Source organism: Borostomias antarcticus (genome assembly GCF_949987555.1).
Source record: "Borostomias antarcticus genome assembly, chromosome: 10".
Lineage (NCBI taxonomy): Eukaryota > Metazoa > Chordata > Actinopteri > Stomiiformes > Stomiidae > Borostomias > Borostomias antarcticus.
The window spans coordinates 7,591,666-7,609,707 of NC_140243.1; the positions used below are offsets into that span (position 1 = coordinate 7,591,666).

Sequence of the window (18,042 nt, forward strand, 5' to 3'; positions counted from 1 at the left end):
CTTAATAGTTGTGGATATCACATGCATATAGGGCCTAAGCAAATAGAGATAAAGCACTTTGTTAAAAACATTTTATTTACAAAGGTAACACATTCATTCATTCATTTGTTGCTGTACATGGCAAACCATGTGATATTTTGTTTGCATTTCCTGTAATAAGAGAAATAGCAGTATGCAGTTGATATTTGAAAATACACAGAATACACAACAGTCTGATTAATGTAATCTTGATTATGCGAATATAGCCTACAGTTACCACAGTGTATGCAAATTATATACAAACAAGTATTCAACATATCTCATGGTCACTTAAACGAGTAGTTTGATATTTAGAATCATATCTGTTATAAGGTTATTTGTGATCATATACAATGGTCTAATAATTTGGACAGACTTCTTTCATAGCACTCTTGAGATATTAGTGCCCATTGCTCATGCCACAGCTAAGCACACAATGGATCTCTATGCAAAGTTTGTCAAAATGTTTGTATGAACCATTATATATGATCATAAATAACCTTATAACAGGGCTTATGATGCTACATGAAATACCAAACTACTCCTTAATGCCCCTGTGTTTGAGACAAACACAAAAAGAAACTTAAATATTAAGCTAGCATTTACTCTGTTGCCGTTTGCAACTAAATCTGAATGAATGGACAGTTTTCCTGTCACACAGCCAACTACAAAACATCTCCATCCTTCAGATAACCAGACATTAATCCCTTTCCTTGTCAACCACACTCTCTCAAAACACATGATGGATTCAGGTACCAAACTACCATAATGCATTGTTCTATCTAAGCTTATCATGGATAATAGTCACAGCAATGTCAACATTTCAGGGGTTTTTCATGGAAAAGAGTCTTTAAAAAGAAAACATTTCTTCTGCCATAGAAGTATGTTGTCGCATGTCCTTTGCTCAACCATTAAGCTCCAGGAGGGAGTAGCTACTAGAGATCAAGGTGCCTTGAAAAGGGTCTTCACACACCAAGGCCTCAGTCCAGCTCAATACAGACACAAAGTCACTGTTGGAGGCCAAAAGAGGTGTTTATATTCCTCCACTGATGGCTGAAACAGAGGGCCTCAGTTGAGCTGAGCTGAGATGAGCTGAGGTGAGTGTCTCTGTGTCGGGTGAGGTGAGATGAGGCGAGTGTCTGTGTCAGGTCACAGTGAGTCATCAGGCCCCTTCTCCAGACTGTATTGGCTGGTGCGCTGAACCTTCCAGCCCACCACCCCCAGCAGGAAGATGCCCATGACTTTGAAGCCCACCTGTAGGCCCAAGTACCTGCAGTGAAGCCATTCAGATGTTAGCGTCACTCAGCACTCATTGACAACATTTACATTGTTGACATCGTGTAGTAGGCTACTGCTCATTGACCAATAAAGGACAGCATCCATACCTGTTCCTCAACATGTTGCTGTCATAGTAACCGCAGCCACGTTTGTTCCCACAGACATACTTCCACCAAAGGCAAGATGTGTCGATGGCCTTGCCAAACACGGCTGGGCTTGGCAGCCAGGCTGGTTGGAGAGAGAGGAGTTCAGTTGTGTTTGCAGTCACTAGAGGGCGCTCTAACACATATTTGGTACACAGGATAAAGACAGGCGAAGTGACCAAGATGATCTCTCTAGTACTGTACGTGTTGCACAAAAAACACCAAGGACACTGTCCTATTTTATATGTGAGATGTGCTTAGCATGCATGCAAGCACAGCCAGTTAAGACTTCACTTAATCCCCTAACTGGCTGGACACTATGACCCTGAGTCAGCTGGGGCGGTGCTGAGGCCCACTGGACAGGAGGACTTTTTACAAACCCATGTACACCTTAGACATATGTGCCTAATCTACTGTAGGTCTGCTAAGGAACCTACCTGGTATTATAAACTGTCTGTGTTATTTTGTTGTCTGAACAATTGATGCTGTAACAGTGCAATTTCCAGGGATCAATGAATTACTATTACTACTACTACTACCACCAGCACTACTACTACTACTACAGTACCATTACTAGTACTACTAGTACTACCAAAGATGATAGAATGCACTACTACTGCTGCTACTTACCAAGCACCCTCATAAGCAGGAACTGCACACCGATGGCAAACGACTTCTCTTCTTGGGGAACAGTTCTGAAACATGAACAGAGATTCAGTTGAGACCACCAGTTCTGAAATATCCTTAAATAATGTTCAATGTCGAGGTCATTCTATTCTATTCCCTTCCATAGTAAACATGCTCATGGTCAATGTTGTGAAATGCAGCTATTTTATTCTATGTGACTCCGCTCTTACCGCAGCACCATCATGTAGATAGGGTTGTGGGTGAGGCTGGCGATCAAGCCTGCCAGGGAGATGATGAACATGAAAGGAAGCAGGAAGTGAGGGCATTGGTTGGGGCAGGGGCCTGGACGGGCACTCCTCTGACTGCCCAATACACACCTGCAGTTGGTATAGGCCTGCAGAGGTGGACAGTTTCATTTCATTTCAAACCTTTATTTATACTCGTAACCCAGTGGTTTTCCCTCATTTATAGTTATTCAAGTTATCCATCACTAAAAATAAATTCCTACACACTGTTTACTTTCAAAAGGACAACTGATACCAATTGATGCCATGTGAAGCAAACCCTTGTACTGTGAATTAGGCTATCCTCTACAGTGATGACCTGATTCACAGGGCGGTAGGATAGGTAGCCCGTTGGTTAAAACCTCTGACTATTGACCGAAAGGGTCCAGCCACTTGATAGTCATTGCCTACTGTTGTACCCTTGAGCAAGGTAAGTCATTTTGGATAAAAGCATCAAATTGTAATTCACACCTTCTGTAAAACAGTAATACCGAGAATAGAAAGGCAAGCACCTAAAAAATGTCTGAGACACAGTGATAACATGTATTGTGCCTCATAACTGTATTTCTTACATAAATTATCATGTCCTCAAAAGAAATCTTGAAAAAATAAATTTGAAGGTATAAGTACAGTAATTACACAAGAGTATTCTGAGTATTACGGTAAACTACAGAAATACCACTAAACAACATCATGGTGACAGCCAGGGTATTGCATCTGCAAGGTCGATATGACTAATAATAATTTATTAGCCTCCCCTTGCCCTCTCATTAGCGGACCACTCTCCAGCTGTGGCACCTTGTAATGGGTCTGCTCATCTTAAAATGCTTATTTCACAGTCCAAAGCTAATTACACATTGATTCAACTCAGTCACGGATTGTTAACCAGGCGTAGAACGAGTAACACACGTCATTTTCTCAGGCCTTCACTGACCCCTACATTTCCAGGGGTAATGCCAGACTGACGCTGCTAACCCAAGTTTACACAGTTGAAGAGACCTCTACAGATTTCTTTTCCGCGCTCCAGTGCATTTCTATCTCTGTATGTGCATTTGATCCTAGTTTAAAACCTGCTTTAATGAAAGCTGAATGGGGACCCACCTGCACCCTGTAGGCATGTCCAGGGTCTGAGGTGAAGTTGGTGCAGCCAGCGTGGCAGGGAGAGATGTACTCCACCTCGTCTGAGCCGCAAACTGGGTTGAAGGCGCTCGCGGAGCACGAGCAGTTAGACGAACACATGGCTAGAGACCTGCAGGGGAGAGATGCACAGGCCATTTGCTCATCGCTGAGGAACTCAGGAGGGGAAGAACGAGCATCAATACAATCCAGTACCAGAGCAAGAAACAAAAACAAGAAACCAACACTACGACTGGAGCCTCTTGATTGTCTAGTCTGTGTTTCATTGGTCTTGTGTTTACATAGATGGATGATAGAAAGGTACTTTATGTATCCCTGAGGGGAACAACATGGAGGTTGTTCTCGTAGTAATAACATCCTTAAGTTAGGGGTTTGTGTTTGCCAATGGAATGATGCCAAACAAAAGCCTAGTCTCTCTATGATGTAATGTTGACCCACAGATATCTCCACATAGCACACCAGATAACATTCAACAAAAGGGGAAATGTACAGGCTGATTTCCTCTAAGCTAATCTCTTAGAGCGAGTGAGGTGGCACAGTGTCCATTGGTGAAGGTCAAAAGTTATAAGGTCATTGTGCTGCCTGGGACCTCTCCCTAGCATTTGCCAATGTGGTAGAGGATGGCATTTTAGGGGTTAATTATATTAAGCTTTCCCATCCAATACAGAGTTTTATATCCTCCCTGTTTTAGCGTCAGAACTGATAACACTTCCTACTCCTGGCTGTGGATGTGTCTTTATGGGGAAAACTTAATGGAAGGTTCACTTCCATTACCGCTGGGACACACTGTCCCCAAGGCAGAGGAAGAGCTACAGGCATTGCAATACTGCAGCATAGGGCTCCAGTCCACCAGACCATAGGCTCCAAAGGTTTAAAAAAAAAATAATATATATATATATATATTGTTTTGCAGAATCTGTATTGCTCAAAGGATAATGATGCTGTATGAAGTGGTCTCTAAATGATGGCGCATGTTAGAATGAAAATGTAATAATTTTCTAAATGTAATAACATACAATGTTTGTACACAGAGTCCCCCCCCCCCCCCCCCCCCCGCCTCGCCCCGCCCCCCTGACTCACCCATTGGGTTCAGGTTGATAGTTGACACCGGCCACCTTCTGCGTGGAACAGCCCATGAAGAAGAGAGGTATGCAGAGCAGGGTGGAGACTGTGAGCATCACCACGGAGAAGCGAGGGATGGACTTGAGGGAGAGGCCCACTTTCTTCATGATCACCCCGCCCAGCAACATCCCCACGGCCACCGACGGCAGGTTGACAGCTCCTGGGGGCGACAGGGAGCTTAGAGATCTACAGAGGTAGACAGACAGAGGGCAGGGATACAACATGCTACGATATAACCACTATCTACTGCCCGCTTGTATGGAAATATTCACTGTGATGCCATTAATACATTAAACACAAACTCAGATGTACAGTCTAAGCTCTCCAACTGTGTACATATTTAATTCTTTCTTTCTCTTTCTTTCTTTCTTTCTTTCTTTCTTTCTTATTTTTAAGCTCCCTGGTCAAAGTCCTTGAATCCCTTGTGAACGCTCAGTTCTCATACAGTCACCATGCTCCGTTTATAGTATGTAAATTGCATTTGTGCTTCCCTTTCATTTTCTCTTTTACAGTATATCATATTTTGTATATTGCACTGTATTTTGTTTGCACTGCATTTTATTTGCACTGTTTTTGTACGGCATTTGCACTGTCAAGTCTTTGCACTGTCCTGTCCTGCACCCAGTCAGATGTCGTCTGCAACAGCGTATGCCTAACCCTAGTCAAGTTCCTAGTACGGTGTACTGTTTGTGTGGACCATATACTGTACATGCCAATAAAACAGATCTTGAATCTTGAATCTGGTTGGATGACAAGCTGTCTTATAATATTCATATTAATAATCGTAGTAAGAAGCTTAAACCAATACTGGGTTTCTATTTTCGTAATAAGGCTTGCTTCCCAACTGAAACTAGGAAGAAACTGAGTCAATCCACTTAATCAGTGATTGACTATTGTGACATATTGTACATGAATGCAGCTTCTAGTGTACTAAAGAGACTGGACCCTGTTTATCATGCCTCTCTACGTTTTTATCACAAACGCCATTTGTGATAAAAAGACCAACCCATCAATTGTACCCTGTACCAAATAGTGGGTTGGTCCTCTCTTTATATGCACAAACAGCTTTTTTTCCATTGTATTTGTTTACAAAGCCAGACAAATTAGAGTAAACACACACACACATCTATGTTCCAGGTGCTGAGTCAATTACAAGAATTCCAATGTACCTGTACACATACTTGTTACACATGGCAAATAAACTTTCTATTCTATTCTATCAGACACGAACCACTAGGAGGCTGCATCTTAAAACCTCCAGGGCCCTTACGTAGCCAGGCAAGTCTGCTTTTTCAAAGTTAACTTCGCCTTTTTGTTTTCGTGACCCTTGGGGAATTTAAAATTCTTGCTCAAAGCTCTGTTGACGAATGTAGATGGTTTTTTTTATAGGCTTGATCTGCTGTTACTGATGTATTGTGTATCTGTATTTGCTTATTGCTGTATGTTTTGCATTTTATGTTTTACACTGTTTTATTGATTGACTGCTGCCAGGTGACAGTGTCTCAATGGATTCTTTCCAAACATACTGTAGGAGCTGCCACTCTCAAAACCAGGGCTCTCTTTCTCTGTCTGTCTGTGTTCCAACTGTGCCAAGTGATACACAGTAGCATAATAGAGTGGAGCAGAACACATAACTTAGTTGTAGAATGTCTTTTTTTTCTATTAGCATGTACTGGTTGTACTGATCTATCAGAAGGCTGCTGTAGGTGGCGGAGGCGCTATACTGGTTGTACTGACCTATCAGCAGGTTGCTGTAGGTGGCGGAGGCGCTGTCCTGGTTGTACTGACCTATCAGAAGGCTGCTGTAGGTGGCGGAGGCGCTGTACTGCAGCTCCAGGAACTTGTTGAGGAAGGTGGAGAGACCCGCGATGACAGAAGAGAAGCAGCACTGAGCTAGAACCAGCAGCAGGAACAGAGGGCTGAGCAACAGACGCACAAACAGCCTGGGGAACACTGCACAGGCCCAACCGGACACACACACACACACACACACACAGCTATTAGGTACAGCTCCAAACCTCTGTACAAGTGCTAGCTAGAAATATACTATTTTTCCAAAACTCTATTTACAATACAAGACGATAGGCAGACAGGATGCCAAATCTAATCTGACCAAAGTGATGGAAATTCTTACACGTTTTGTTATAATCATGCTTCTCAAGATTATTTACAAATGTTTCCAGATCTGTTATTGGCACGGCATGTGTCTCAACTAGCCAGCTAGACTGTAGCTGTATACTGTAGAGGACTTACTCTTGAGGAAATCAAGCAAAGAGATCTCTTGGTTCTTGGATTCTTCATTCAGGCTGTTGGCTTCGGTTCCAGTCACCTAAATTACACATGCAGGTTGAAGTCAAGAAAAAGTCTTGCATGCATGCATAATTGGAGCTTTTATTTTGGAAAAATGTGCAGATGTTCAAAGGGGAAAAACATGGTTAAATCTTGAGCTGAGCAGTTGGATGAGCCAAACCCCCAGCGGGTCCTCAAATATGAGCATATTCTCTGTATCTGACTCGGGGGTGTAGTGGTAAATACAGAGGTGGGTGAACTCTGTCGAGTGCAGAGTTTACCCACCTCGTTTCCCCTCATTGATTAAGATCCGAAAATAGCTGAGTAAACTCTCTGCCTCATTTTAAAGAGGTGGGTAAACTGAGTTTACTAGGGTTTACCCTCTACTACACCCCTGATCTTACTGTACATTTCTGGTTGGAATTCTCCTACAGACAGTTTAAAACACCAGAGAGGAGAAATCTCTTGACCCGTATCAGATCAGCAGGCATGGGAATGTGTGCTGTGAGGAATATTTCAGCGCTGGAAGAGATCTTCCTCTTTTCCGTCTGCTCGCTAGAATCCCAGAGGGAAAGTCAGAGCATGTCTAGAAGCCCTCTAGCTACCACCTGCATTATACTGCCAATCTGTTCATCCCAACCAAAGGAATGTGAGCAATTACATCTAACATAAACAATCGCTCTCCTGTACAGCCAGAGGGGTCAGTAAAACCAGTGAGGAGCGATTAGATCTGTCTGTATTGGGGGGGGGGACCTACATTGTCCTCCACCGGCATGCTCCTGGGGAAGAAGAAGTAGGGGAGAGAGGTGAGGGCCAGGCCAGCCGAAGAGACCAGGAGCCCAATCCACCACGCCCCCACCCAACGGCGGTCAGAAGGGGTCAGCTCCAGGGTGGCCACTGTTGGGGGGGGGGGGGTGATGAGAGGAGAAGAGGATAGTTCCATGTCATGCTTTAGTCTGCATCCCACTTTAACCTGTGTCACTCCCCAACACCCCCCCCCCCCCCCCCCCCCCCAACCTCTCTGAGCCAGTACCTGAGCCGGATCTGTTCACGTCCACATAGATCTGCAGCGTGGCCGAACCCAGCAGGAAACCAAAGGCCGGCCCAAACACAGACACGGCGAACAGAATGGCTGAGGAGGAGAGGAGTCTTGGTTTAGGGTAGTAGCTTTGGATTGAAATGTTATTGTTATAAGCATATTCCCTTATAATACATTCTGTTGACTAAACATATGATACTGAGGAAGCCGGGCTGTCAACTGGCCATAAGCAGCGATCTGCAGACCATTCACCTATGTAGAGGGGGGAGTTGCTAGGACCGGCGAAGTCGTCCACGTAGGAGATGCCAAAAGGCTGGATGGGTACGGAGCCCACCCCAAACAGTAGCTGGGCGGTGGCCATGAGCAGCCACAGGCTGTCGGTGTCAGCCAGGCGCCTGCTCTCCTCCTCACCACAGGACTCTGGGAGGCCGGCCTGCAGCCTGCACATGTCCTGGTGGTCTGTAGTGTTCCCATTCACTAATACACACACACACACACACACACACACACACACACACACACACACCGAACAATGAGCACATGGAGTTTCATGTGACCCCTCTGTGGCACCCAAGTAAGGGTGAAGGAGTATTCTGTTCACAGGCATCAAGGAGGAAGGAAGAGTGAGGTGACCGAGCAGCCTGGGAGATCGCTCTAATCTTCTTGGCTTTCCTCGAGTGCAGAGCTGATATCTGTTTGGGTTCAGCTGGAGAGCACCGGCAGGCCGTCCAAGCATTCTAAACACCGAGCTCCAATCCACAGCACACTCCCAACTGCTCTTCTAGGGAAGCTAGCTTCATATCATCTGGGATTGAACTACTGATGTATTACTATATTGCTATTACTTTGTATTATTGAGCCTTCTGTCCTTGCTTCATCCTGTAACAGTGTTTCAGGTTTTGTTGTTATTGGGGAATTATTTATTAGGACTTTGTAGGTCTCACGCACATCTCTGATTTGGTGCTGAGCCAAACTGTAGAAAACAGGCGTTCAGTTCTTGAAAGAGGACTTGCAACTCAAGTATAATGCATTTTCAACGTTTCGATCAACAGATCTTCTTCAGGTTATCAATAAAATGAAAATAAAATGTTTAGGGAGCATTATGAGTTCTCTTTCACAAATTATTTATTATGAGCATCTCACCGTGGAAGACGGAGTCATACTTGTAGGGCTGGGACAGGAAGTGAGGTAGAGAGAGGATCATGGCGCTGAGTGACATCAGCAGTCCTCCTATCCCGATGAGGCGGGGGCGGTGCAGGCGGCTGCCAAGGTAACTGACAAACACTATCAGCACGGTGTTCCCCACCTGGAGACAGACAGACAGAGAGGTCACCAAGAGTAAACAATACAAGGTTACAGCACCAACACATGACAGTATTCTGATAATGTTTTGTTTTTTTAGTCAACAGTGGGAGGTGGTGTATCACAGTAATGCATTAATGCCATTAATTACAAGTGAACCATGCTCCATTGGAAACTATGCACTGCACTATTTTTAGATTACACAAATATGTGTGTGTGTGTGTGTGTGTGTGTGACTGCCCTCATTCTGTACTGTACAGTAGCTCAAAGGAAGTACCAAAATGCTGTTTTGTTTCTGAAATATGAAGTCTCAAATTAATTGGAAGGGACGTTTCGGTGCTCGTTCTGCAAACATTATTTTCTTCCCTCTGAAATAGATGAGCTGGGAGCTGGGTGGTTCTGTGTGGTGGTTCTGTGTGGTGGTTGTTTGTGGTGGTTCTGTGTGGTGGTTCTGTGTGGTGGTTCTGTGTGGTGGTTCTGTGGTGGTGGTTCTGTGTGGTGGTTGTGTGGTGGTTCTCTATGGTGGTTGTGTGTGGTGGTTGTGTGTGGTGGTTGTGTGTGGTGGTTGTGTGTGGTGGTTCTGTGTGGTGGTTCTGTGTGGTGGTTCTGTGTGGTGGTGGTTCTGTGTGGTGGTTGCGTGTGGTGGTTCTGTGTGGTGGTTCTGTATGGTGGTTCTGTGTGGTGGTTCTGTATGGTGGTTGTGTGTGGTGGTTCTCTATGGTGGTTGTGTGTGGTGGTTGTGTGTGATGGTTCTGTGTGGTGATTGTGTGTGGTGGTTCTGTGTGGTGGTTGTGTGTGGTGGTTCTGTGTGGGTTCTGTGTGGTGGTTCTGTGTGGTGGTTCTGTGTGGTGGTTCTGTGTGGTGGTTCTGTGTGCTAGTTGTGTGTGCTAGTTGTGTGTGGTGGTTCTGTGTGGTGGTTCTGTGTGGTGGTTCTGTGTGGTGGTTCTGTGTGGTGCTTGTGTGTGGTGCTTGTGTGTGGTGGTTCTTTGTGGTGCTTGTGTGTGGTGGTTCTTTGTGGTGGTTGTGTGTGGTGCTCAGTCCCCTACCTCGTGCAGGGAGGAGATTGTTCCTGAGGAGAAGCTGCTGAGGCCGAAGCGCCTCTCGATGCTGGTGATGGTGCTCTTGAAGTAGGCGCTGTGCAGCAGCTGGGTGAGCTGCAGCAGGCTTTGGCACAGGACGAACAGCTGCAGGGAGTGGTGGAGTGAGAGAGAGAGAGAGAGGTGGAGGAGGGGGAGAGAGAGAAAGAGAGAGAGTGAGGGAGAGAGAGAAAGGGGGGGGGCTCTTTATCACCATATCCATCCTAAAAGCACTACAAACATATACAGGCCTCCTGCTCTTGAGTGAGTTCCATGGTTGACAGTCCTCTCTCTTCGACAGTCTCTGAGCCTTGCACAAAATGGCTACAACTAGCATTGGAAAAAATAACTGCAGAGTACCTGGTCAAACAAACAACAAACAAGCAAACAAACAAACAAACAAACAAACACCACACATCCCAGACCAGCGGAGATGATCCTGCCCCCAGCTGTCAAGCTGGCCAACACGTTCCGCTCGTGTAGAGACTAAATGAGTATTTTTCCCCGAGGGGCAATTTTAGAAAAACATCATGTGTCACAATGAGTTGCCCCCCATTTCCGTCATTAGTGTCTGAGGCAACTCTGTGCTTTTTCACTGTTAAAGACCTGTCACTGTGATGAATCTGAGGGCCCAGTAGGTCTCAGTAATAAAATGGAAACTTTGAGCGCCCGTCACACAGTTTATTAGAACGTGAGGCTACGACACTGATCTGGCTTGGAGCCTGAGCCATCTCCACCATGAAAAGACACTTAATTAATACAGTATAAAGGTCAGAGAAGCATTTGCTGTCGACGTGGTACTTGACTTCAAGAGGCATGGTGTTACTGGTTGTCCTCACGCACCTGTCTCTGGATCTATTTCTCTGACACCCAGAGAGGCGGAGGGATCAAAGTGATCCACTGGCCGGGCTCCGAGTGGTCTGGACCAGGGGGCCAGGCCCCTCTCTGTATGTGGGGAGGCGGGTGGACACACAGGGCCTTGAAATGTTTTCTGCTGCTCTGGAGGAGAGCATCTCATGGAGGGTTGGAGGAGATCCAAAGGGACATGTTTAGATTTAGATGGGATCTACTATGAAAACACGAGTAGTTATTCCAGCCCTTCTGGTATTTACTAGCTGGCAGATGAGCATAAACTCTCAATCTCACTCTGGAACAGTTAATGCTCCTATTAAAGCTGGCTTTGTGGTTTGTTAGCACATACTGTATAATAGCCACTTTTACACAGTTGCTAAATATTTCATCCGCTTTGTGCGGAGGGGTCTTAATTACGCGAATGTTTTGACAAGACCTGCTCGCTCGGGCAAACCCAATGAATTCCTTTGTTTCGGATTTTGGTGGAAACAAAAGGTTATCAGTTTGAATGGCAGCCTGTTTGATGTCACAGCCTGAGGCCCACATTTCATCCTGCATCATTATTTGCAGACATAGGATATTGAATGAAGTTAGATTTCCTCACCATCTAAGAAAGGAACTATTGAAATATCTTGTTTCAGTCCAAACAAATATAGCTCATTGAAATTCTGTCTTCTGAGCTTTACCGACAGCGACGCTTGGGTTCTGGCACCAATAAATCCTACATCTAAGACAGACAGACCATCATTCATCAGGATGTCCTAAGTGGGTGGCGCAGTTGGAGAACATCCTGATAACCTTTTCTTATAACAAGAAATCAACTCTCACACACACACGGCCAATGCAATTAGGCCCAAGTGCACCAGGTCAATTTTTCTGGAATGGAGAAATACAAATATTGCATAACACTGATACTCTGTGTACGGAGTACTCAGAGATTGTGCAAAGGGAGAAACAGACACAAGACATGAAACAGGTGTTTCGAGTCATCTTTATCACACCGCTGATGATCTCTGTCACACATGACATAAATACACACGCAGCTCCCCCAACATGAGTCATCATCACTATTTACTATCTGACATATTTAGTGAGGTCAGTATGTTTTTTACATTACTGTACATTAGAGTAATTTAGTTGACGCTTTTATCCAAAGCGACTTACAATAATTGCATTTAACATAGGAAAAGTCAGTGTACTACTGTACTACTTGACAGAATTCACACGAGCATCTCTTTTTTAAAACAAGTGACTAAGAGCATAATCTAGTGCTGAAGGCAAAAAATAGCAAACTAAAAATACAATAGGTGCTTAAGAGGGAGGATCGTGGGAATACATCTTGATGAGGTGAGTTTTGAGCCTGCAGCAAAAGATGGGTTGGGCGACTGCTGTCCTGACTTCAGTGGGCAGTTCGTTCCACCACTGCAGGGCCAGGACACAGAAGAGCCGTGACAGCGCCAATCGACCACAGGGGCCTCGGAGTGACGGGGCAAACAGTCGCCCTGAGGTAGCAGAGCGTAGCGGTCAGGAGGGGCGCTGTAGGGTTTGACCATGGCCTGGAGGTAGGAGAGAGCTGTTCCTTTCATTGCCCTGTTTTCTCTAGACTATTGTAAACAGTGTGTGAAGCAGGTCCATTTCTCAACCAGCATTCATGTCAAAATGTGGTCCCAGTGATACAAACAACACTCATGCTTCAAAAATACCGAAAAGATCTCTCCAATATTTGTCAAATTATAACATTCATTCCCAGGTACTCACATTCGGACACATTATTTGGATATCCTAAAACATGCACAAATACCTTCACCTATCAGTCTCCATGGTGGCTATTCTCTTAGCCAGGAGCCCTGCTGGGAGCAGGAAGGAGGGAAGTACTGACTTAAAGAGCCCAAATGTTTGTACTGCAGACACACACGCAGGAGACAGAGGGCTGGATGTACCCCTGGATGTAAGCAAACACAGTCTGAACAGGAGGAGCGGAGGTCTATGAAACAAAAGCCCCACTTCATATCCAGCGGCCTCTGGTGACATGAAAGTAGTGAGAGATCAATGCTAAAAATGATTTCCCTGCCATTGTGATGAATGAACTTAAAACGCTCCACTACACAATAGGATCATGATCAAAGAAGAAGACCACCCTATTCCTTCTCCTCTCCCTGGTTACAGTACATAGAGGTTTCTCCCTGCGCCCTGGTAACTGACGCTGTGATTGCAAGCATCAAGCCAAATAAACCACATCGCTACAGTACAGTACTGAATGACACCACTGGTATCTAGAAGGCTGATCTTCAAACAGAGGAGACACACAATAAGTAGATGGCTATGCTGAAGCATTTAGGCTGTGTGTGTGTGTGTGTGGCACGAGGGAGGGGGACTGAACCCCAATGCAATGTTCCCTCTCAGTATGCACATGCGACTGGTCAAGGTCTTCTTGTACAAAGTTTTATTTGATTAGATTCATCCACACAAAGCCTGATCAGAAACCGTTTGGACTGTGCGTGCAGTTTTTGATATATAACCTGTAGTCAAAAAGGAAGGAGTTCCTTTCCCTCTGTGGAGAGTCCTTCAGTGTGCTTCTCCAGGGAACTCCTCGAAAATGAGCTTTTTAATAAAGTGAGGATAAGATATTGGATCCATCCCAGGCCCTGCTTGAGATCCCACCATAACAATGTTCCCAAGGAGCCGTATCACCTCAGATGAATCACTAGGTGAACTAGAGGCTGCCTGTACTCATAAGTCCTCTAGTTAGTTCGACATTTTCCAGGACCTTGCTGTCAAATGTTTCATGTGTTTTATAATGTTTTATGTGTCTTTGTGTTACAGTATGTACTGTATGCACCTTATGTCTTATAAATTATTGTGATACTGTAGTTAAACATATAGCCGACCCATTCAGGTAAAGTATTTACAGGTCCACATAGAACATGCATGTTACACACCCTCTCTGGACTGTAACTAGGTGTAGCCCACACAAGATAAGCTCCGGGTGGGTTGGAAAGACAAACAGAACATCCCACGTGTGTCAACACCAACACAAAGCAAGGTTCTGAACAGAACTGTGCGCACTTGTCTTTGTGAAGAATGACATTGATGGATATAATAGCTTTCAGACCTCGGTTGACCTGCCTGCATTTAGAGCGCAGTCTGATATACAGTACGGTACTTAGGCCTACTCATGAAACTGGAGATAATCCCAACTGTTTATCATCAGGTTTCGAGATTCCCAAACTCTGTGAGTAGAGTAACCAGAGCTCTTGACTACAGCAACTCTCTGACTGCAAGAGTGCATAAACCTTCATAAGCTCTGTCATGATTACAATATTGGCAATAAAAAATATTAGCCCTAAATGACAGTTTACTACATGACTTTCTCGTAGTGTTTCCATCAACAATCATAACATGGATGTGTGGAGAACACAACATTCTTTTCTGAGGGCTTTTTAAGGCTGTGAGACAGTATTTAACTTTCCTATGCACACTACTATAAGAAGAGCTTTATCCTTATAGAATAGTCAGCATCCACTTTCACCAACGTGGAACTGCTGTGGAAAAACACATGAGCGGGCCCTGATCAGCCAGGTACCCCGTCCTCTCTGATGGACTGTGGTCTGACTTCCTGTTTGATGCAGGCATCCAGGACAGAAGGACTGCTCATTTGTTCATCACTCCTGTGAGCAGCATCTGTGGTTTTACACCCTTCAATCATGCCTACGGGTACGCATGGCAGACAAAGATGGAGGGATGGTGCCAGCACATCAAGACTGAACGACATGTATTGCATACATCCTACCTGATTCATGAGCACCAAGCCCACAGACCGACAAACCCACCGACCTGCTGCTGCTCATGACCTGACATGTCCACATGCTCACAGAGTACTATAATCATTTACAAACATACCGTCTAAAATTCTCTCACTCACTCCACACACACACACACACACACACACCCATACGCGCACGCGCACATTCCTGGAGTTCGAATAGGACCACTTGGTTTAGGCATGTATGAGGAAGGGGTAGGGGTTTTGGGGAGGAGGGTGGGGGATGATGCTGCAACATGGAGACGTGAGGTTTAGGCTTCTCGATAACCACCAATCTGCACAACGGCTCCAGATCTAGGCGGGAGCCCTGAGGGTAAACACGGCTCAGCCTGTTGGTGGATTTAGATGTTGAAGCTATTCCTCTGTATTGGTACTGGACTCGGCCTGACTCATACCAGCTTGTCTGTATCCTATCAATATACAGTATGCAAGCAAGATGCAAGCACCCGCCAGGGAGACAATTAACAATGTAGGCTACTGTCGTACAGGAGCAGCTTATTGGAGCCGAGACACAGCAGATGATTTATCACGTCTTGCTTGGATTAAGCAATTTGCAAATGGCTGTGAAGAGTAATGCAAATGGCTTAGTAATGTCCTGTAATAGTCTCATGATGTAGGCTACATTGAACTAGTCTAATTATTACTCAGCCTATAGAACGAACGTCCTCTTCCAATATTACGCACAACATTTAGTATAACTTAGCAGTTTTGTCACAATTGTATGTCATTTGATTGAACCTGCTCATTCTTTCTCTGTGGAAAGTAATCTACGTGGCCAAGCTTGAGCCTCCAAGCAAGAGTGTAAGAGCTCAGTGCAGACACAATACCTTGAGTATAACCAATAGAACTCATACAAAAATGCCTCTCCGTGAGAACGACTCTACTGAGCTCTGGTTCCAGTGAAATGTTTGGACTGAAAGTCCCACTGGAGAATGATCAATAAGGTCAGTATTCCAATAAGAGAGCCACCTGGAATGTGTTTCATACATGATATAATCAAGAATACCTGCTGCAACAGATGATAAACTGATGCAACTGTGGGAAAAAGGCACATTTATTAAGTTAAAATCACCTCACTTTGACAATATCTCTCTGAACACTTGTTCTGTACAGAGCAGTTCAGTTCAGTTAATTAGTTTGTAGAAAACACCCACCCCATCTTCAAACCCGATATCACAACCACACAAAGGCAAACCTTCAACATTGAGATAGATAGTAAACTACAGTCTTACAGGCAGATTCCAGGGAATGCACTTAATAGAGCAACAACTAAACTTTTTGTCATTACTCAAACAGCACTTAGTGTGCAGTATTATCTGGATTCTTGTAGAATGCTCATGAGTGAATTGATAAAGATGTCAAATGGCTTACATTGTATATAAACTCCTTTACTGCAGTGTAAGCACCTACTTTGAGATCATGGTGAACCCATAGCATTTTGAGTGGCTATTGAGAACTATCTAATCAGATGCCATGTTCAACACCAGGACCATGTGAGCTCATGGTTCAAAGGGTAGGACCGTATGAAATATTATGGCATCTCAGAAACGAATCAAATGTACATTAGCAAAGGCTCTATCTAGCATTACAGGTGTTGTAATATCAAAGGTGATAAACTTGATCTGAGGCGCTGCATTTCTCTTTAAACCCATAAGTCATGCATAGCATTTGTCCTCCTAATTTTAGGTGCTGTTGTTCTTTCCTTTATTTCTGTGTGAACTTAATTGGGCACTTGTGAAAAAGGCAGCCAGACACCGGTCTAAATAAGTTTTTTTTCCACCAAAATCTAAAACTATTATCAAGTTGTCTTACAATTTTATGGATATTAAAGTTAACCTACCTTTATATTGTAAAACTTCATGTTTTTGGCACGCATCTCCATTTAATGAGAAGGTCTCCACGGGACAATCCAAAGCAGAACTGAGAAGTTGTCTCTCGAGGTTTGTGTCAGCGGTATTATGTCCGTGTGAGCTTGAATGAGCTTTTATGGCCGTCAGTGATGTAATTGGACTCAGCCCACAAGTCCACGCGTAAAATGTTTTGAACGTAATAATGACCATATTTGGCCCCATGACCAGTTTTACACAGTGATTGTTTTCCTTTACGAATAACTGTGAATGAATGTCAATAGCGGCAGATATAACTTTATTATGTTATGTCTTGTAACTTTAAGTTACGTTTTTACTGTAACAAAAATGGCAGATTTATGTAGTTGTAACATTGTTGTAAATCTCGTTTGGAGGTAAAAACTTAAATTCGCAGTCCCTTCATTTTATTTCCCCCGACCTTGTCAGCAGCTGCGAAGATGCGCACAATTTATGTAGGTTATTTTATTGTAGCCTAATTGTTAGGGTTTGAGGCAGGACCCAAAAGCAGACGGCAGGCAAGCAGCTCGGGTTCAAAATATAGGTTTTAATATCCAAATTAATACCGGGAGGAAACGCAGGGGAAACACGCACTAATTGACAATGAACCGACAGAGAACAAAGGAAACAGGAGGGTATACTCTGGGAGAACAATCAAGGAACAATGTACAGGTGTGCAACAAGACATAACGAGACACAGGTGCAGACAATCACCCAGACAAGGACATGGAGGGATTCCAACAAGACACCAACACAAGGACACAGGAACAAGGACACAATGGAAGGGAACGGGGAACGAGGCTGGGACAGGGAAAGGGACTGGGCAGAACTAGAGGGGGGAACTAAAGGGCCAGGAGAGGAGGGACTGGAGTGACGTGAGACTAGTGAAGGGACAGGTGTCTAAAGCTAGGGCTGGGAGGACACAAACCAACATAGAAGACAAGACAACGAACACAAGACCAAACACACAAAGAGGTAGAACAAAACCAAGTGACAATGTGGACAAAGTGTACAATAGTCTCTGGGGGTAGTGCAGGGGCAGTCACTGGGAGAGGAGGTGCTCAGGGTCCAGGAAGGTCCAGGGGGCACAGGAGCTCAGGGTCAGGAATCCAGGCCGGGATCAGGGGGTGAGCAGGGCAAACCAGGGGCCCGGGCAGGGGCGAGGGTCTGGACCAGGAGCGAGCAGA

General features: G+C 44.7%; 1 protein-coding gene across 1 annotated transcript; it reads right to left on the reverse strand.

The window, feature by feature from the left end:
• Window positions 1–116: 116 nt before the first annotated feature.
• Window positions 117–16,943, reverse strand: slco2a1 (solute carrier organic anion transporter family, member 2A1). The gene is made up of 14 exons (XM_084444016.1): window positions 16,831–16,943; window positions 10,286–10,423; window positions 9,081–9,243; window positions 8,190–8,414; window positions 7,932–8,030; window positions 7,656–7,795; window positions 6,863–6,938; window positions 6,398–6,562; window positions 4,568–4,769; window positions 3,452–3,599; window positions 2,297–2,460; window positions 2,070–2,134; window positions 1,404–1,524; window positions 117–1,288 (listed from the first exon to the last, which is right to left on the reverse strand). The coding sequence occupies exons 1-14, from the start codon at window positions 16,870–16,872 to the stop codon at window positions 1,168–1,170; spliced, it is 1,869 nt and encodes a 622-aa protein (XP_084300142.1). The 5' UTR covers window positions 16,873–16,943; the 3' UTR covers window positions 117–1,167.
• Window positions 16,944–18,042: the final 1,099 nt, after the last annotated feature.